We start from the raw sequence: 22539 nt of genomic DNA, 5'->3' as shown, positions 1-22539 counted from the left end.
GTGATCAAGAAACAGCGAAACAGATCACTTTATTTTTACACACAGTTATTTCCAACTAAAAATAATAAATAAATACAAAAACAAATCAAAGAAGACAAATATAAATAGATACCGAGGGAATAAGTATAATAGAGTATATTACTGTGAAAGATATGAGATACTTTTCTACAAAACTAATACCAGTAAACAGCTCATTGGCTGATCTCTGATTGTAAAAGAATATAAGATGTTGGGTCTGGGATTTAGAGGCTGATGTACGGTGTGTGTTTCCTTGATTTGGTTTGTCTGATGCTGTGTGGAAGAAACCGGCAGCCCTTGATCTCATTTAATATTAATCTGTTGTCTCAAACTCAGCCCAACTTCACCTATAACATACTGTCCATGCGCATAGACCTAAACCTATACTTTATAAACAAATACATACACAAATCTAATGTATACACTGTATATTCAGAATGTTTGAGATAAAAGAAAATGTGAAATGTTGCTGCCGAGTTAACTGGTAATTTCTGTGTACTAGTACAGGTGCTGAGACAATAAATCTGTCTCTGTACTGTTGCCAAGTTAATGATGGGATTTTATGAGAAGCATTCACGAAGGTTTGTATAGATAGTATTTTTGGCTCTTTGCACTCCAGCAGGAGATAAAAGATTAGATCAGAGATTAATCATAATTCAGCAGTAAAATGAGGAGGTAAATGTTTTCAGTATTATCAGAGAGAAATCCAAGAGTACAGATTACTTTTTGAGTACTAATTCAGCATGGTATTTCATTTTGAGATATTTTATATCTATTATTATATACACAGCTTTCCTAAGGCTCAGTTTATGTCTTTGCCAAATGTTGATTAAGTGCAGTTTTTCTGCTGATGACCTGCCTGTTGCCGTTGCTGTGCCCGTGTGTCAGCCATTGAGAGTGCGCTTGCGACAGCAGCTGACTCATGTGTAGTGTCGATGATTACATGAGGGATTTAACTTCCAAGCTGTTTGTTTTAGTACTACATCCAGAGCAGACAAAAGCAGAAAAGATTCTCCTCAACTGAGTTATCTACGCTGCGAGCCTGAAACATGGCCTCCCACCATAACATGTCAGCAACTGTTGAAAGCCCCCTTCCCCACTGCTACAGAATGCAGAGTCCACACAAGTAAACACAGATGTTAATTAATTCCTCCAAATGCAATTAAATGTGTTTTGTTCTGACGCCTAATAACTGCAATTACTTCAGGCATCAAGAAAATAAAAGTAACCAGCGCAAATCTTTGCAAGAGCCCTTTTTAGGCTCTATTTCTTTATAAAAAAGTTACACTGGCTCCAGGTTTTTTGTTTATTTGTTTTGTTTTGTTCCTTTTTTTGGGTTTTTTTTTTTTTTACAGCTCGGCAGGACCATGCAGCAGCCATCTCCCTGCATCACTGAGTTTGTATCTCCTACTGCTGTCAAGAATGTCTTAGCGCCTGAACAGCGAACAGACACACACCACCGGCCCACAACATGATGCCCCGACACCTGTTTGTGTCTCAAACCGTGGCCTCAGACAAACTGCGAAGCATCAGGGACAATAGTTAGTTTTTGATCCAGCTGTCAGGCATCGTCAGCAGAGTTAAAGCCAGTAAGTAAGCTTTCTGAATTCAGCGCTATGCCAGAAGCAAGTCTGTAACGAAAGGTTGGTCTTCAGATGTGTTGGTCTATCTGAAGACCAAAGCAAAGAAAAACAAAGGAAAGTGCTTTGTAATTGTGTAATAGATCAGCCAGCAGGTGTACCAGAGTTGGGTCTGTTGTTTCTAATCATTTTATCTTAAGGTGTAAGTGATTGATCATTATGTATTTGTTGAACTGACTACCACATGACTCCTATCATGCTCAAATCAGCGTTTGTTTACGTGCACATTAGTATCATGGCTATCGTTATATCCCAGCTCTGATAATCTCATGATATGATGTTTGATCATATCATATGCGTGTGTAGATGATCCACATGCAGTGTAATGGGAAATGGGCTCACAAAATAAGTGGCAGCTAGTAGTTTCAATTAACCTGTGTCTGAAATCTCTCCCTATAGTTCAGTAGATTTACTGTGCAGGATTTTATGTGAGTGTCTGAGTTTTGAGTGTGAAATACATGAACTATATAGGGCCTCCAAAAAGTCCTAAACGGAACAAAAAAAATTGTCTCCATGGTATAGACACTATTTTCTGCTAACAATCTCATCGTGCAATGTGTTTGCAATGTATTTTATTGATGCAAATATCACAGGTGGCGACATTACCACTGTCAATGATGACACAGAATGCAGGCGTTCCAGCACCTTCGATTAATAAGTAGGCCTAAATAAATCTGATGGACAGTTTCATGCATAATAAGGCAAGTTCATTTTTCATTTGCTTCAGCCTGGAGTTCCTTCCAGCTGATGCCACTGAGATACTCACTCAGAAAATCAGAAAGTAATGTCACACCACGGCTCCACCCCATAACTCAACAGACATCCTTTTTCCATTCTCATCCATAGTCAGAGTGGCTTTCAACAGTCATGCGGTAAACTGTACACAAGTTTGAGTCGATGCGATTGCCTTCAACCAGACTTCCAAAAAACACATGAATATTTTGTTAAGCTTGGTTTCCTATGTTTCTTATTCTTTTCAAGATTTTCAAAGCAAATCTTCAAACTCAATATAATATATTGTTGTTGATGAATATAGATTTGGATAATCCAAATCAATTCTCTGATGTCAGCAAGATTGCTATGAGCAGTTGTCAGTTTATGCATCATGTCAGCAGAACCCTTACACACAGTATTTACAGTAGTGGCAGTATTTGTGCACAGTGTGAAATTGCAACCAAAAGTAACAGCCTTATACATTAATTTAACAGACAGAAGCACATCCTGGTTCTACAACTTGTAGCCCACAGATATGACTACCTACTAAAAAATGCACGCATTGACAGAAGTTTCAGTGTTTCCTGAAATAGAAGTTTTACTCTGCCCCTGGAAGCAGTTTTGGGATGCTGTATGATGAATGTAGCATGCTGCCTTCATGTTGGGGCGAGGTAAACTAATATTTAGGGAACTGTATATTTTCGTCTGGAAGGAAATTTTGAAGTTTTGGCTCTTTCAACTGTTTGTTATTTATGAGAGGAGCTGCTGTGACTGCCATTATTGAAGCGTCCCTTAGCTCCACCTGCTGCCTTGGGCAATGTTTTATCATTAATAATGAGATTGGACATAACCATCATACCAGGGCAAAGCCGCATCGGATTCAGACCAGTGGACCATCAAAAAAACCCTGAAATCTTTACCAGCCCTGTGAGTCTTTTTACCGGCCCTTTGTGTGCGCCTATCGTTTGGGGTGTGCATGAGAGCGTGCACAAGTTTAAATTAATGTGATTGCCCCCCCACCCCCTCTACACTAGATCCCCCACCTGCCAAATCACACTGTAACCCCTGGTTGTAAGTGTCCGAAATCCCAATTTACTGCTCACTATAAGATTAAGTGATGAGTGTCTGTTATATAAGGAGCAGTGAATTAGTGAATGAGGGGGTGACAGCTTTATTATTACAACAGTGTGCATCCGTTGCCAGAGTGTCACCCTTCCCCTTACAGGGGTGAAGTGCAGCGTGAGCAGTGGGTTTATATAGCTATATAATACCGTAATGGACGATGACTGAAATTAATCACAAAAAAGTCTTCCTCTACTTTGGTGTTCCTCCAGCTGTTGGCACCCTAGTCGAGTACCTAGCTCAGTTATTGTCATATTAATGGCATATTAGATGGGTGTTAGAGATGGCAAAGATTCCCATATTGAGGAGCATTCATGTAATTATATCGAACCACAGATTTTAGCTAGTTTGAGGCATCTATGTTCGTTTGCACGTCCTGAGTTTGATATGTTTCAGAGAAGTCTGAGTTTCCCAGTCAAAATTATAACTTGGATGTTGACATGAACAATTACAAGTATTTACAAGTCAGAAACTCGTGATTACAACAACTCTGAAATGACTGGAATGCAACATAAGCTTAAATTCCCCCCCGAGTGGCGCAACCTCATAAGGCATTTTGTACAAGGATTACACAGAGTGTAAAATCATTCATGCTAAGCAAATATTTTATGGAAAACATCCCGATCCAGTTGTTTTTCTTTGAAGTTTAGCCAAAACCTCTTTTTACTGCCATTTCCTTCCAGTTTTTCTATTTCTATTTATTAAAATTCACCCAGCTAGAGATGCAAAATCATATGGAGAGTCATATGGATTTATGCATAGTTCACATCTGAATGTAGAGGGGAAAATACAGGATGCATAACACCACCTCCACCCCTGTTACCCTCAATAACACCCCCCACCCCCCACCGTCCATAATATTTATTTGTGTGAATATGCATGCATGTGTGTGTGTGTGTGTGTGCAGATTTGTGTGTGTCTGCTCTCCTTGTGTGGCTGTGTTGTGAGCTCACAGCTTGCTAGCTCAAGTCCCAGAGAGCCGATATGTGTTGCCAGTGGATGCTGTGCATTTAAAGACATACTATCACACACTGACAGGCAGGGCAGGGAGGCAGACATGCGCATATGAAACAGCACAAAAAGGACAGTAGGCGCACTGCTGCACGTCTGTCTGCCGCTTGAGCCCTGACAGAGCGTTTTACCCCCTGAATAACTGCATGCACTGTGGTTTGGAATTGGACTCAACAGCTGTGGTTTTAGTGCAGCTAAGAGGTCCTGTGGCCGTTGATAAGCTTTATTAGCTACTGTAATGTTCCACAGTTTTACATTCTGACACTGCCTAGGTATATAGCCGCTTGTTTGAGGGCTAGAGCTATTTTATGGAATTTCTTCCTCTGTGTCCTCTGTCACCTTACAGTGTACTTGACTTTTCGGGGAGATCGTGTGACGGTATGGTATTGTGACGGATTTCATCTCAATGTATCGTAAATACTAACAAGAAAATAAAAAAATGGTTTAGAGTTCCCCAGGAGAAAACTTTACTTTTGTTATTGTAAAAGTCAAAGGTAAAGCAATACTACTTTTGAAAAAATTATTGGTAATACAATCCTGTTTCTTCACTTTCTTTCCCGTAAAATATTTGCAGGTCAAAAGACGTGAAGGTTAAAGGAATAGTTTGATATTTTGGGAAATACCTTCATTTGCTATTTTGCTGAGAGGTACAGTAAATGAAAAGATTAAGTACTGCTCTCATGTCTTGTATCATGTTAAAGATGAAACTACAGCTGGATAGCAGTTTCCAGCTTTTCCAAGACTGGAAACAACTAGTATGGCTCTATTCAATGGTAACAAGCACCTCTAAAATTCACTAATTAACACTAATAATCTTGTCTGTTTCATCCACACAAAAAACAAAATATGAAAACAACTATTTGTGATTTTTACAGGGAGTTATGTGTTGGAGTATTTTTAATGTCAAACTATTCTTTTAAAACTGGGCTAATTTGGTTTAAACAGAAAAGGGTTTTCGCCATCTCTGTAACATACCGTATAACAGTTGCCTTAACAGCATTTTAACAATGATATTTAATGTGAAGCAAGTCCTAAGCACACTGTGAAATACTTTCACAGAAAGGCTGTCGAAATGGTTATATTTAAACTAAACATCTAAAAACACTGCACTGTTTAACAAAATATAGCCCAGTTTTAGACACATTTTGACCAGCAAACCCCCAAAAATCAACAATACTTACTGAACTGTATGGTAGGAATAGTTTTACACAGCATTGACTCTGACTCCCTTCTAGCATCTAACGCTAATCCAGATTGTGTTTATGGGTTTCTTAGTCCAAAATCCTGTTGCTCTTTGGCGGTAGAGAATCACTAACCAACACACTTTCATAGCTAATGCAGTAACAAGACTAGAGAGTCCGCAACTATGATGGTGTCTCTTTGAGGCTGTACTTAGGCACAGAGGTACGGGGTTGGTATTGTTGGGGCTAATGATAGGATATGGTTTGGCCTGTACTGTGTTTATTTTTTATTTCTTATCATTTCTATTGTTTCTGTCTATTTCTATAAAAATAAAGTATTGCTAGCATGTTGATTTTTGGGTGGCATAAACATCTTTGCCATCTTCGTTTAGCGTGTTAGCATGCTAACATTTTCAAATTAGCACCAAACACAAAGTACAGCTGTGGCTGAGGGAACATCATTAGTTTTGCAGGCATTTGTTCAATAGCCAAAGTTTTGGACAAAACTTTTATCGCAATAATGGTGCTAGATAGCAAGATAGCTCAGGGGATCAAGGTAGTTCCATTTCTCCTAGAATTCATCTGAATGTGTGCATCAAATTTCACGGCAGTGCATCTAATAGTTGTGGAGATATTTCAATAAAAAACAGAAATGTCAACATCATGGTGATGCTAGAGGAAAAGTCAGCGGATCACCAAAATTGTTAGTATTCATCTTCTGGGAACCATGAATGTTTATTCAAAATTTAATGGCAAACCATCCTATAGTTGTTGAGGTATTTCACACAGGACCAAAGTTGTGGACCATCCGACTGACCAACATTGTCATCCCTAGAGCCTTGCCCCTAGCATGTCTAAAAAAAGGAACACCAGACCACTGCCAGCATAGCCAGTTTGATTTTTTTCAATTCTCACCCTCCTGACTTCCCCCTCCTTCGTCTCTCTATCTCCAGGTGTTTTGGTGAAGACACTTGTATCACCATCCCCGACATTGATGCGGTGGTGATGGTGCTGCAGCCCAGCGAGCCCAGGATCACCATCACTGGAGTGGAGAGACTGAGCCGGCCGGCTTCCGACCTCAGAGCGCCAGGTGGCATAGCTCTTTTCCAGGACCTCCACATCATCAGCACGGTGACCAGGGCAGATGCCACCGCACATCACACAGGTATGGACTTTAACATACAGTGTTAACACTTACACTACTAGGAATTAATTTTACGATACTGATCCATAATACTTTAAGAGAGTGAAAAAAAAATCGTTAAAAAACACAATCCGTATATTTAGGTCAGAAGTTGTTCACATGCTAATGATAACAACAAAATGAAAAAAATGACGCCACACAGTTTGCTATTTACGCAAGCTTGTACTGAAAAACAGACACGTAAGAGCTTCTGCCTTGGCACACGGATTATCAGTGGGAAACCAGTTTTTCTGTGGCTGATCAGACAGTGTGAAAGATTGCTGCATGGAGTCAACGATCAAAGCACTGCGTCTGAGAAAAAAAAAACATTGCTCATAAAAAGGCAACAAAAACTGCAAGATTAAACTTTGCCAAAGAACATGAGAAGAGGCCCTTTGGATCAGATGGGGTCCAGCACGTTCGGTGTAGACCTGGATGGGACTACCATAGTGACTGCGCAGTGCCAACCACGAAACATAGCGGTGGGAATATCCTGATGTGGGGCTGCATGAGTGCAAAAGGTGTAGGGGAGATGCCATTTAGAGATGGTACAATGAATGCAAGTTTTATACTCAAATACTGAATGAAATGACGACTCCCAGTTTTGAGAAGACTGGCAGGGGAGGAATATTCCATCATGATAATGATCCCAATCACACTGCAACAATCACACAAGAGTTTGTAAAGAAGAAAAAAGTGAAAACTGTTACCTGGCCAAGTCTGTCCCCTGACTTGAATCCAATAGAACCTTTGGAGGATTTTAAAGCAGAAGGTGGAGCAACAAAACCCTACAGCAAGGAGCAGCTGAAAAGAAAAATCTGTGAGAAATGGCGGAACATCTCTCCACAGATTTGTGCAAGACTGGTGTCATCCATCATCCATGCCCAGGAGGATGGAATCTGTCATTGAAAATAAAGGCAGACATACAAAATATTAAAAAATAAAAATGAACGATGTACTTTGTTGCAGTTGGTACTTTAATATGGACATTTCTGTTTTTCAAATTAATTGGCTTGCTTCTTCTTGGGCTTTGGGTACAAACAAATAAAATTGTATTTAATGGACAGGAATTGTAACATTTTATTTATATTTACCAGAGTTGTTCTCAATTTTGTTGTATACTGTGCTCCAAAAGGTACAACTCTGAGTGTATCTCACAAAGTGGGACATATATACAGTACCACCCCAAAGGTGGAAATCTGTCTCAACTAAATATTTTAGCAGTTTTTCATACTGATAATGTGTTCACTCATTCATGAGGTCCCATAGCCTCTGCAGTACCACCTGTCTCAGAAAGCTGAACATCTCATAACGCCTCATGAGGCTGCAAATCAGCAGCAGCAAACATTTCTTTCATCTGGTAGACCTGCAGACACTGTGAATTAAAGAAAACAAAAGTTGTTGTTGTTTTTTCTCACACTGACAAATTCTCTAACTTGGTCAGAGTAAAGGTTATCAACAGTCCAATAAAGTAGCTAGTTGTTAGTCCATTTGACTCACAAGCAGCACATAACAACGATTCATATTTGTACATATCTACCATAGATGTAGTGCTGCTAATTGACGCTCCACCACATTTTTTGTCCAAGTGAGTAAACAGAATATTTGAAGTTCGCATAATCCAGTTGGAATTCAAAGAATTTTTATTAAGCCCTTGAAGATCCTATCAGTCCATAAAGTATAAGAGCAAGAGAGCCAATAAAAAGAAACTGAATTGACAAAGATGTCATAATGATATTTAAGATGTGTTGGTTGAGTTATGACGTTAACTCATGCATTGAGTAACATGCAAGAAAACATTCCACCATAAAGCTGACAGTAGCTGCTGGTAGCCTTAGCGTTCAATCATTTTTTTCTCTAGTCTTTGCATTAACTAGAAAATATGAAAAGGCAGCAAAATATCATTTGATTTTTGGAAATGCTCAGAGGGTAACTAAAAGTTTATGACGTAAATAAACAACAATAAAAACGTACTTGGCACCAGGCCCATGCCGAGCTAATTATTGGCTCACAGTCTGCCATATACTAGTCATTTGACTGATAACAAGACATCGAGACAATATGGGCATAATCCTCTCGATGGTGGTATTAGGCTGTTATTTTTGTAAATAAGTGAGTTGCAACATGATGACTTTATGAAATATTCATAAAGTTAGTCTTACATTTGATAACGTGGTCAGTTATAGTTGACTAATGTGTGTAAACTTACCACTGTATGAGCAGTGGTTACACAACCATGGAAACGATTGACAAGCAATTTTTCATTCATGCAAGTGTGCAGTATCCAGTTCTAATCACATCCAAGAAAAATGAAAAAAAAAAATGTTTATTATTACACACTAATTGAACAATTGACACAAGGACACAGGAAAACTTGGAAAATGTTTTGTTTTGGTTTTTTTAACTGTGTCTTTAAGTTATGAAAGTAAAAATACTCATTGTGCAGCAGAATGCCCCCTTTCAGAGTTAATTAATATATATTAGTATATATAATTATTATAAGTGATGCTTAAACAACTAAGCAGTACTTTAATGTTGTAGTTAACAGAGTTTAATAGAGGAACATTTATTATGAACTGACCACATTTTGTATATCAGATCAGTCTATCTGTCCTTACGCAACTGCAAAGTAGGACCTGCACCTACCAGACCACTGATTCTCCTGGTCGTACCACCTCGACCGGCAGTAAATGAGTATGACATTTAAATCCTGGCCGCTCTAGTCTTGTCCAGCGATCTGACCACTGAGGCAGGAACAGCCAAGCTCGGCCCGGCTCTGCCCTGGGCCCCACCGCTTGCAACCAATTAGGAGCAGATAAGCAGACCGAGAGGGTTTTAAATTTTAGCCCTCCATTGTGCATTATGCGGCAGAGGAAGAAGAGCAGAAAGAGGTATTGCTTTCAATAGCCGGTGGAGCTCTTTCTGTTGGTGAAATAGAGACTGTAGCTGGGGGGAAGAGATTAGCTGAAAGCCAGAGAAAGACACAGAAATGAAAAGAAAGAGAAGAGAAGAGATGGGGAGAGAGTGTGTGTGGTGGAAGGAGGCACAATGAAGTTCCATAATGAGCAGATTTTGTGTTCTCTCGAGGCTTAAAGGATTCAAGATAAATCACATATTTCTTTTGCAGGGCATGCAATAACTTTCTTTTGGGCCCTGTTAATCACCCCTTGCCCTCTTCCATGCTTTCTCTCTCTGTCATTCATTTGTCTTTTTATTGAGCCGGCTCAGCACTGCCTCGTTCCTCTTTCTCTCATTCTACAGTATCTCTTCAAGGCTTATTCTGATGCCTTTACTCAAAGCAAAGGTCATCAGTTCTTTCTTTATGTCATCATCTTTAATGCTCAACATTTTCACCCATTTGTTTTCAGGGTCATCTTCTGTTCTCTCTACCCTCGCCTGCCTTAAAGCTTCCATTTCTTACAGCCAGTCTTTCTTTACTCTATGACTTTCTCACTCTTGCTACATCTCCTCTCTCTTCTTTGTAATTCCTTTCTAGGGAGCCCATCTCATTTTTTTTTTTTTTTTATCACATCCACACTGTAGCTCTAAGATCAGTGTTGGCTGCACATTTACAATTACTGTTTCTGGGACAGTCCTGCGCCCAGGCTGTACTATTAGTGTGTGCTTGCTTGTCAATAAATCAATAAATTGATTGAAAATGTACTTGACAGCTATTATACAAATATTTCTTCTCTCTGTAATTTTTACAGCGGAAGCAGCATGTTTTCTGCAAATGTTAGGAATAAATCAAGCTTTTTTCATTTTTTCGAAGGCAACACACCACACATTTTGTTATAAAATGAGGTTATTAACCATTTTTACGAGATTTTTCTTCGGGTTATCTGCCTTAAAGATATCATCAAAACATGACCTGTCTCCATTATAATGTGTTGACGTTTTTGTTTTTCTGTTCAGTTTCATTTTCGTGATCTTTTTGTGATTTCTGTTAACTAAAATATAGTCTGAGCGCATGTAGAAAAGAGATATAAAGTCATCGTGCTAGCAAACATTTGCCTCCTTATACATCCAACAGACAAAGAGCAATGTTAGCATTCATTTGAAGCTGTGTGTACAGCCACCTGAAGAATGCCAGTCCAATATCCACAACCTTTTGTCATGCTCTCCATCATCTCCATCTCTTTAGCTCCACTAATCGCCAGCTAGTGGCTAACTTTGTTTGATGCTGGTAGGGTCAGAATGTTTTTGCTGAAAACAGCTGGCTGCTGCTGAGTAGAACTTGCTAGCCGCAAAACCAACACAATGGCCTAATGGAGGCTGAAAAGTGACGTAAAAGTTACATGAAAATTTTTTTAAAGAAATTTTCTTTAAAGAAATGCCTTCATACAAAAAACAGCACAATTTCTAGACGGGTGAAGAATTAAAGACAAAACCAGTAATGTGCTGGGCTACCAGTTGCTGCCAGAACAGCTTCAGTGCTCCTTGAAGCACTACCCCCCATTGGAGGGATGAACACCATTCTCCTAAAAGATCTTCCCTCATTTGCTGTTTTGATGATGTTTGTGGAGAGCGCCGTCTAACATATCGGTCCAAACTCTCCCATAGGTGTTCAAATGGGTTGGGATCTGGTGACTGCAAAGGCCACAGCATATGATTCACATCATTTTCATACTCCTCACACCATTCAGTGTCTTCTCGTGCCCTGTGGATGGGGGCATTTTCGTCCTGTTTCTCCACTCACTTTTCAGGTTTTTCGTTTAATTTCGCACCCCACTTTATCTTCTCCTCTGGTGCACAACTTTCTGTCTACTTGTTTTGCTCACTCTCCCCCTTTTCTCAACCTCATCTCTGCCAACCCTACTTCTACAGTATCTGTCTTTCACCTTTGGGAAGCTGTTAAATGAGCATAGTTGGTTCTCTCCCTTGGGAGCTTACAATGAGGGAGAAGGCTGGGTTAGCAGTGAGAGTTGGAGGCTAGTGCTAAGCAGACTGTCAAAGAGCCCCAGCAGCCACCCAGCACTGCTGTGATGGGAGGTGTCTGAGGGGACTTATTACTAAAGCAGCCCATGGCACTGTCTGTGTGCTGGGGGTTGACGAATAATTGGAGTCTGGGAGTAAGAGTAGGTGTGTTGTGCCTTGTACTGCTTAAATTATGGTTCCTCAAAGTGTCCAGGGTTTTCTTCCACAAATGTTTTGGCATGGCAACAATAAACAGACTGTCATGTGACAAATAAAGTGTTCATGTATTCAAACAGGACATGTTTGGAAAACTGTATTTGATTTTCTGTAGTAGTTTGGTTCATTTAGTGAGACGAGAACAAAGGCATCTGAACAAATGTAAACACACGGAAGTGCCTGAAAAGTGCAGTGCAGTTCATCAGCAGTGTGAACATATTCTGAACCAAAAATAGCAAATGACCCAAAATACAAAGTTTTATTGCCAGCAGTTCCTCTTGTTTGTAAAACCCAGAATAACAACTGAGGTGAGGGCAAACTAAAGCTGATCTTCAAGCCAAGTGTGTGCGTACATGTGTTTGCGTGTGTGTGTGCAGCACGTCGACCCGGGGTGCTGGAGGAGATCATTCACAACTTGGACTACTGTGATGTCCTTGTGCTGGGGGAGGAGTTAAGGCCAGGGCAGGAGTCTCTCCAACTGCGGCGAAGCGCTCTGCTTGGAAAGCACCTTGACGCCACCAACTCCACCTCTGGCATGTCAATATATGGTAGGTTACTATGCTAAAAGCACACATGCATGTATTCATTTTCTCTGGTATGTCCGTTCAGGCTTGTGCGTGCCTAAAAGTTCTTAAATTGACAAATCCGCCTCTGTTGTTTTTATTGTCCCAATTACCCCCTTACCTTTCTGTACATGTCACAACTACCTCTGCTGGTCTCTGTCCCCTTCCCCAGGCGTAGACTCCATGTCTAACTATGAACAGGTGATCAGACAGGTGCGTTACTATAACTGGCAGCCTGGACCACTAACAGAAAGAAGATTTCGCCTCACCTGCTCGGAGCTCAATGGACGCTACACCAGCAACGAGTTCAGCCTGGAGGTCAGTGTGAACAATAGCTTGACTAAGGTGGGTTTTTTAAAAGGTCAGTAGTGGTACAGATAGTTTCTAGAGTCAATGTTCTGTATTATCACCTATCAATAACTATTCTAGTATGAGTCAGTTCAAGAAGAAATGTGTCATCAAAGACAATGTCTGATATCCTTAAAATTGGGGTGGATGTCACTGACAAATTATAGCTGAAACAATTAGTCGACTAATCTATTAGTTGAATGACAGAAAATTCATCACCTGCAAATATTTTGATTACCGATTAGTCCTTTTATTCTTTATTCAAGCAAAAATACCAAACAATCACTGGTTCCAGCTGCCCAAATGTGAGAATTTGCTGCTGCTCTTCATCGTACATGATTTTTTTAGGTTTTAGACTGTTGGTTGGAAAAAAAAAACAAGCATTTTGAAGATGTCATCTAGGGCTCTGGAAAACTGTGTATTTTTTGACAATTTTCTTCAATCAATTAATCGAGAAAAGAAATCACTAGATTAATGAAAGTGATTGTTAGTTGCACACCTTCTGACATTAAAATTGTTATAATGAATATTATAAAACCATGTGAAAGTTTTTTAAACGGGTATCAGAGTCTGGACAAACATCATTCAGGTTAATGCAATGTCCTGAGTGCTTTCGGTTTTGTCTTTCCTTACATAACAAACGGGAGGAAATAAAGATGGCAGATCTAATCCACCCACTTTCACTATAAGATACAGGTTTCCTCTCCTAAAAGGACAAACAGGGTCAGCAGCAACTGTCTGTTGTCTCTACAGGCCGTGGTGCTTTTTACTACATCGTGAAGCAAAGTGTTTGAACTGGCAAAGTGATTGAGCTGACTCAGCTCAGGGCTCTGCCATTACTTTCACTTTCAGAGCATATTTAAAAACCTCAGTAGGCAATCCAGCAGCATCACTCTCACCCTTAGTAGCAAAAATGTCAACTGAAACTCGAAAACTCCTGTGAAAACAAAACATAAACACTCAAGCTCAATTTAATGAAAACTTTCTGTGATGAAAAGTTTATGAACAATCCATTTATTACCGACCAAGTTAAAATGTGCACTTGAACTTGCACTCTGCATCTCTTCAAAACAACCAAAGACATGTCAGATTGTGGTGCACAATTGCAACAACAGCAGAAGGCAGCAACATTGAACACTTCATATTCCTAAAGTGCCCCTGAACTGTTCCACAGTGGATCAGGCTTCTCTAGCAGGCAGAGACAGTCACACACACTCCACCTTTAATACAGTGTTCTTACTTGAGGATAAATGCCAGAATCAGCTCAATGCGTCAGCTACCCTCTGTTTGTCCCTAGCCTGAACAGAGTTTGACCTATTTATACCTTCTATGGTGTTTACTTGGAGGGAAAAAAATGTTTCACTAGAGATAGTTTGATCCTTGAAGGGCGCCGAGGGGAATCTGGTTTACCTTTCACTTTCCTGTATTGAGGTGACCCTGTCCCCCACAAAAGGCATAAAAATTCATTCATATAAATTCACTTTCTTATTTATCACAGCCTCATTTTGAAATCTGGACTTTGAGGCTGCGTTTTATTCTGGCTAGAATATTTCAGCTGTATGAGTCAAGGAAAGTTTAGGCACACAGGTGGGAGACGCTGGGACTGAACGGATAAGACTGTAAAATGTTAAGTATGACCACTTTACCTTCCAAAATCATTCCTTCTACTTCATCCACTCCCATCCCAGGTAAGCGTACTGCACAGATCAGAAGCTGGAGAACATGTCAATCATATGGTAGCCCCGCCTCAGTACATGCAGGTGGTCCACCATCCGTCCATGATTCATGGCCTGTACCCCAGCCACAACGCAGGTAAGAGAACACACACTCGTTTCGTGTGCTCAATGTCTCTAATTCCTTTGTAAATAAGCTGTTTGATGTATTAGATTAATTTTGTCTTTCTTATTTCATTTGTCCTATTCTTATCCTAATATTAATATCACATCTTGTAAGGAGTGTTACCAATAGAGCTACAATGGAGTAAGATAGCACTTTTTTAACATTGTAAAGCAGAGGCCAACAAATTTTAAGTGTCGGTGGATTAAGTCAGTGATATTAAAGTTCTAAAACTTCCAGAATTATGGTCACAAAAAGCATCCTGTATTTATGGGAGATATGTATAAAAATACACATTCATACCCACTCTCACTGTGTCAATGATTTTACATTTATTCTGCCAGTAGCTTAATATGAAGATGTCAAAAATGGACGTTTGGTAATTTAGCACTTCTTGACTATATATATATATATATATATATATATATATATATATATATATATATATATATATATATATATATATATATATATATATATATATATATATATATATATATATATATATATATATATATATATATATATATATATATATATATATATATATATATATATATATATATATGTATATATGTATATATACATATATGTATATTTATGTATATATATCCATATATACATGTATAGATATATAGATATACCCCGGATATATCCTGGGTGTGTGTGTGTGTGTGTGTATGTGTGTGTGTGTTTAATGATGTGTTTAACGGGCTTAAATATCAGTATCTGTAAATTTGATTTTTTTTTTTTGAGCAAGGTTTATGATTCATGTTTTGTCTTGACTGAGAAATCATCACCACTGCTCAGTTTCTGCCCACATTCCAGGGACTGTAAAACAAATTCTTGTCCTACCAAAGTAGTAGTGAGTACAGAAAAAGTCAATTACTGTACATCACTAAACAATATCAGATTTGTGGTACACATGACAACGCTGCATTCACACATTTTTGGGAAATAAAAATACAAAAAATGTAGGAGATATCTTGAAGAGTTCTTATGACAGCCATCTATCTGGGGTAAATGAGGCTAAATCCAAGGGAATGCTCGGTTTCGCTCTCTAGTTTGTTTCTTGTATTGTTCATCAGACTGCTGCTCTCACACAGTGGTCCTCAACGACAGAGAGCAGTGTAAACCTGCCCTGTCAAATGATGCAGCAGGCGTATTCCCCTCCCCTCTGTGCATGAGCAATCTGAAGTAAAGAGAACATGGTGAGGAGGTGAGACATTGGTATTAGTCTACCACACAAGATTTAATTATTCATCAGACTCTAATAGATTCTACTTACAGTCCTGGAGAGTTCAGTGGCCAGTGCTGTTAAAAGCCTAGAGGGTTGGGCAGAGTGTGTGTGTGTGTGTGTGTGTGTGTGTGTGTGTGTGTGTGTGTGTGTGTGTGTGTGTGTGTGTGAGAGAGAGAAAAGGAGGTCGGAGGAGCAGAGAGGGTGGTGGGTAGTTGGAAATCAGAGAGTGATGTATCGCAAAAAATAAAAATAAAAAAAGAGATTTCCATTTGCAATATCAGCCATGACAAGTTTTTGGCCCATGTGAATGTTTCAAATGATATCACGCAGTATGTAGAGTATCAGGTTGTGTGTGTGTGTGTGTGTGTGTGCATGTGTGTGTACACACAAGCAAACACTCAACCAAGTTATTCTGAGGGGCTGTGTGAAGCTTCACTCCAAGGAAGATCAAAGACCGTGGATTTAGTGTGAAAATCTAGGGAACTAGACTGAATCAAATGATCATCTGAAAAGTCTCCTGTGAGTCTCACCCTCGTTAAACACACACACAAGCAAAGACTAGTGAAGAGAGGGCAGGCAAGAAAAGTCGTGTTATTTCAGTAGGCTGGAGATCAGAGCAGAAGAAATAAACATTTTAGATCAAGAGAAATCCCTCAGAGCACGTTGTGGTTATGCTACTAAATAGGGCTTATGATACATCTTCGCAGCTGTGCACTGCACAGAGAACACATTTAAATGTGTCTTAGATTTTAAATAAATGTATTTTAAACAAACTGTAGCTTACACACAGCTATCAGTTAATTAAATTCCATAATCTTTTTTCGATTTTATTTGGTTTAATCCCAGCCAGCTGAGGCTAGTTATTGTGCTTCCCTCTGAGCATTAGCAGCCATGACAGTTAAACTGAGCCAACTTTAAAAAAAGAAAAAGGAAAAAATCTAAGATTTCCTTTTTTCAGCTTACGTTAGTTGAAATACAGAGAAAAATCAGGAGCAAACTGCCACATTATTTTTCCTACACGTTTCTTTAGCTGAATACGTAAAAACTTCAGGTAAGATTCATTATGTCAAACATCATTTTTGGATCCATAAACTACAATAATTTAACCCAATGACCTTAATGATAAGTGTGATGCTAATTTTTTGTCTGGCTATAGATCAGTAATTTATTATATAAATTAAATTGAGTCAATTTAGTTATAGACCACATTCAAAAACAAAAAATCTTGACCAACGTGCTTTATAGAGAATTTTAAAACCTATTTACATAATCTAAATGAGAGTCTATAGCCACACAAGCAACTCCTTAAAGCTGTATTTAGGATTTGGCTTAAAGCAGTGTTGCAACTAACATTAGCATGCTAACAAGCTAAAACATGGATTTGGAAAATTTGAATAAAGTATAATAAAAAATAAATACCACATTCCAAGATGGTGGCATTCAAGAAAATTCCACGTTGGGCACATTGCCCCTTTAAGGCCGTGCCGGATGAGACCATGTGCATTAGAGACTTCCTCTGGCCTAGCCGGCTGACTTCCTGTTGGCTCCCCTCACACGTGACTGCCACAAAATGATTTAGATATCCCAGACTTTCTAAATGCTATTAGACCAAAAAGATCAAATTCTGATCATAAACAAAACGTATTCATGGTTTTACAGTCAATCTTTTTGTAATGATTAGATGGAAAAGTCTTTATGGACCAGTGTGTGTGTGACATGATCCTGCAGTACCCATGTGGTCACTACATTAAAATCGACTCACAGCACAGAGCTGTTCCTGGAGGCTTCGCTCACAATAAAAATAATGTTTACTTTGTTCATTACCGCACAGTGGCGCTTTGAGCTTAATGTCAGCATGCTAGCATGATTACAGTGACAATGCTAATAAACTGATGTTTAGCTAGTATGTTTACCATATTAACCCCCATAGTTTAGCATGTTAGCATGCTGATATTTGCTCATCACCACTAAACACAAAGTACATGCTATGAGAACCATGAATGTCTGTAGAAGATTATGTGCAATTCTTTAATAGTTATTGAGATATTTCAGTCTGGACCAGAGTGGTGGACCAACTAACAGACCAACAGAGTGCTAGTGTAAATCCCTACAAGCCTACAGCACAGCATAAAAAGACACTGAAAACTGGCCAATATTGCTTAAAAATTTCATAAGAAAAGAAATGGGCAATGAAAATAATTTAAAAACACAATCATCAACAAAGGACCCATCTTATGTAAAGGCCAAAGAGGCCTCTCAAATAATAATTAGGGGGGAAAAAATAAAATCAATAGGCTATTACAAAAAGAGCATTCAATGTCAAAGAGACCAGACAACCATAACAACAGCCAAGCAGAGGCCTCAGCCAAAACAACATGAGATACACAATAAAGATGCTCCATTTCGGTCTGTACCAAAGCGGTGGACTGACTGACAGGCTGGCCATTACTACTTAGTACTCCTGACGTTACTTATCCTTGAGGTCAGTTAGACCCCAAATAATTTGAACTCCCTGATAAACCACTTACAAACTGTTATCAAAATCTAATAACAGAAATCCTAATAGGCTTATTTCGGATTTCGGGGGGGCAATTTGTTTTTCTGAAGTCCTTTCGACACCAGTTAGAAATAAACAGAATAAAATATGTTGTATTTAATCAGGTTTTACAGAAGTGGCACACCATTTTCTGTAGATTTCTAAAAGTTTATAAGCAATTCTCATAAAATTAGGAAAGCTCAGCAAGTATCAAGGTGACAAAATAATGTTAAATATATTTTTTGGCTGGTCAAGAGGGTCTCCAAAACCCCAAAAGAATATTAGCGTTACGGAAGTCCATACACATAAACAGTAAATACAGACAAAATTATTAATGAGTTAAAATGAATAGTATTTATTTATGGTATTTAAGAATATTATTACAGAGGCATGGCTGTAATTCAGTCCTCAGTGGAAACACAAACGCAGCATGTCATCTTCTCCCACAAACCATGGAAAAAGGCATGCGCTCTCTTCTTCTTAACATTGCAGTACTGAACCAGGGATTTCTCTGTCTCAGAAGCCTCCACTTCCTCCTGATGCAGTACTTCCAGCTCGTCATCCATGTACACAATCACATTGGTCTCCAGTCTGGCCGAGGATTGGCCCTTAGTCACAGTAGTCTGCACAGTAGCTGCCTTCTTATCTAGAGAGACCACTGGAGAAGCCTCCCTCTTTCCCAGAAGTTGGTCTTGCGGCTACTTGTGGTGAAGTCTCCCTCTACTCTATGAGTCCCTGGTCCAGCTGCTCTGAAGAAGCAACCCCTAGAGTAGCCTCCCTCTTCTCCAGAACTCCCTCTGAGGAGCTGAGAATGAAGGTGAGCCTGGCTGGATTCAGCAGTCTGCACTTTGTGGTCCATATCCTGGATGGCAGAGATTACGCCCGCTTTTGCGGAGAGAAAAAGCTTTCATCATAGTCCATCTGGTGGAAGGACTTGGACCTGTTGACAACCCTCTTATAGATGGCTTTGAACATGAATCGGGCTCCAATGGTGCAGACACCATGCAGAAGAGTTATAGAAACTGATCCAAACAGAGAGGCAGGGGACTGCTGAGTTAGTCAGAAGTTTGCCAATCTCAGCTTCAGTGGCAGCTTCACTCTTGTTCTCCGTATCTGGTTCCTCCAGGAATAATTTCAGAGCGGTGTACACCACCTCTGGTACCAGGGGCGCAGCGCTATGTTCAAGCTCAAAGAGCTCTGCGGGTTTGTGCAGAGGGTTAAGGAAGGTTTGTACCCCCTCCTCTGCTGCTGGGCGGACGACTGAAACAAACATCTGAAGGCCCTCCAATGTGACCTTCCTGTTGAACAGCTGTGAAAGCTGCTTTTCTTCGTTGAGCGCTTCCAGGAGCTCTTGTCTCATCTGATTGAGACAGAAGTGCCTCTTTATGGTCCAGGCCTGTCCATCACTCAGTTAGTCTGAATACCAACATAATGTAGCTGATAGTAAACCAATTTTACATCAAACTAGACAGTGAACATTTAAATATCACTCTGAAGTCTGAAGATACTGTGTTTTTTACTTACCAGTTCAGTCAAGAACAGAAGATGAACTCCTGTCATAACAATTGTTTGCTGAAACCTGTAAAAATATTTTTAAAATTGTGTTTATTCATCTTCTACAACTTTTTCACTTTTGTAAAATAGCTCTAATGTAATGTGTCAGTTTTTTTAGAGTAACTTACTTCCGCTTGGTAGTGTTGTTGCTCTTCGCCTGAGAAGGAGGAGGGTCTCATTTTATGGACTTATTCAAAAATGAAGTGGGTGTCCATTTTTAAGAGACGTAAGTTTCAGACGAGAGTAAGAGTGAACAGGTTTTTTAAATGCAATGAACGAGTGAACGAATATGCCTTTGTAGAGGGTTTGGATGGCTGAGGATTCAGATACCAAATGAGTGAGAATCTACAAGTGAACCTCAAGTTTAGATGGCACGGAATGAGTCACACCATTGACTTCATAACGGCGAGGAACGCTCGCTATTATGAACAAAATGAAACAAAACATGGAACTAACATGCAAATTAGGGAACGAAATACAAATGTTTGTATATTACAAATTAAATATTAGTATAAGGGAAACCATGATTGTATATTTATTAATTCTTACCTTTATAGTAATTACTGTAAGGCAATCAACATATTTTCTATGAATAATATGTATTAAAATCAGTCAAGTTAGGCTCAATATCTGTGTTTTAACTGAAGTGTGAAAATTTAGTATTCAATGTGTAATGTGGGCACAGAACATGTATAATGGAAAATGATTATGGCAAAAAACCCAATATTCATTTTTATTAAGAAATAACTTCTCAACTGTGTTGGGGCTAAGACAGTCTTTTTTTTTTTTATATATAAGATCTCCCCTGCCTTTGAGAACGGTCTTTCACAGGGAACAGATGAGGCTTGGTTACACAAAAACCCTGCTGCCAGCTTGTTAAGGCACAGATAAATTAATGTCTGTCTTTCCCAGTGTTTCAGTGGATCCTTAACCCGTCTAATATTGGGTTCAGCAAGTTATTTCTGCACCTCCACAGTGATTCTGCTGTGACATTTTGGATTTGTTGCAAATGTTTGACACCGATGTCCAGATGACTCCACAGATTTTTATCTGATAAGCAAACAATTTTGTTACTCGATGCTGTAATTAAAGAAAAACAAAATAAAATAATGATAAAAACAACAACAACAAAAACAAATCAAGAGTATCTAGCTGACAGGTAGCCCTTCAGTAAGGTCCTTTGGCTTAGATACATGTAACATATGAATCCAAACATGATGTTGAATATGATGAATCATAACTGATGAAGGCCTACTGCTGGCCTAGGTCCACACTGCCAGACCTGATCCAGTTATTACTTTATTCAGTCATTACCGGACCATTAGAATGTAACCAATATATGTCATTAGCCTGGCAAACTGTCTCTTTGTCTCTTCCTGCAGGGTGTTGTGTATCAAATGCTGGGCAGTCAGAACCCAACACCAAAACCCCTGATCCTACATATGCAGTTTTTTTTTTTCCAAGATTTACCCTTTCTTTTTCTCTCCTTTCGCTATCTTCTCTCCTCTTGCTCTCAGGCGTACCAAGTGCTGCCACGGTGGTAATTGTAATGTGTATCACTGCCCTGGTGGTGGTCGTGGTGCTGGGCATCTACCGCATTCACCTGACCCACCAGCAGGAGGTCAAGCTGGCCGAGACGGCGAAAGAGGCAGATGTGACCTGGAACGACTCAGCTCTGACGATCACCATCAATCCAATGGAGGTAGGAGGACTGGAGGAATCTGGAAAGATGCTGTCAGGGAGGGGAATATAGGAGGTAAAAAAGATGGACTGATAGTTAGTGACTGAAATATCTACAAAAGAAGAAAAGGTACACTTATGCTCTGCTTAGTCATTATAAATTAAAGGGAAATTGACGATGATTTCTTGCTTTTAAAACTAATTTGGATCATTTAGCTGCTGAAACTCTGAATATTTCTCACCACAGAACCTGGAGGAGCCCCAGGCTGCAGAGGAGGAGGCCAGCGAGGAGGAGGAGGAGGAAGAAGAAGAGGAGGAGGAAGAGGAGGAAGATGACGAGGAAGAGGAGGACGATGACATCACCAGCGCTGAGTCGGATGACAGCGAGGAGGAAGTGGACGTCCAGCTACCCAGGATGCAACGCTTGAGCAAGAAGGGCCAAAACTGGGACAAAACAGCAATATCATATTGAAACACATGCTCACAGTCACTCGCACACATTTTGCAACACGTCCATACTCAAACCTCAAATCAGATGGTTGACACAAAAAAAGACTTTATGTGAAGTTGATGCTCTAAAACTGAGGTAATAACTCCCACTACTGGAAAAAAAAAAAAAACACACACACACACACACACACACACACACACACACACACACACACGTTGCAATGATTTAACCATAGCCTTGTCAGAAAACATCCCATTTTATAAAGCTGATAAGAAATGATATGACACTAACACTTCTTGTCAATCAAATGAAATTCATCCTTCTTAAAG

At 39.5% G+C, this 22539-nt stretch overlaps 1 protein-coding gene across 1 annotated transcript in view; it reads left to right on the top strand.

The window, feature by feature from the left end:
* The window catches only part of LOC120792060 (calsyntenin-2-like), a 252906-nt gene extending 230644 nt beyond the window's left edge, over nucleotides 1–22262 (top strand). Inside the window, exons 12-17 of the mRNA XM_040131067.1 lie at nucleotides 6640–6872; nucleotides 12380–12550; nucleotides 12738–12883; nucleotides 14602–14725; nucleotides 21597–21781; nucleotides 22049–22262. Of these exons, the coding sequence (XP_039987001.1) occupies nucleotides 6640–6872; nucleotides 12380–12550; nucleotides 12738–12883; nucleotides 14602–14725; nucleotides 21597–21781; nucleotides 22049–22231 (1042 nt within the window). The 3' untranslated portion in view covers nucleotides 22232–22262. The remainder of the gene's footprint in view (nucleotides 1–6639; nucleotides 6873–12379; nucleotides 12551–12737; nucleotides 12884–14601; nucleotides 14726–21596; nucleotides 21782–22048) is intronic.
* Nucleotides 22263–22539: the final 277 nt, after the last annotated feature.

This window comes from Xiphias gladius, chromosome 7, assembly GCF_016859285.1.
Source record: "Xiphias gladius isolate SHS-SW01 ecotype Sanya breed wild chromosome 7, ASM1685928v1, whole genome shotgun sequence".
In the NCBI taxonomy this organism is placed as follows: Eukaryota; Metazoa; Chordata; class Actinopteri; order Istiophoriformes; family Xiphiidae; genus Xiphias; species Xiphias gladius.
The sequence above is the reverse complement of the archived record's forward strand: the minus strand, read 5'-3'. Positions and strand labels throughout refer to the sequence as shown.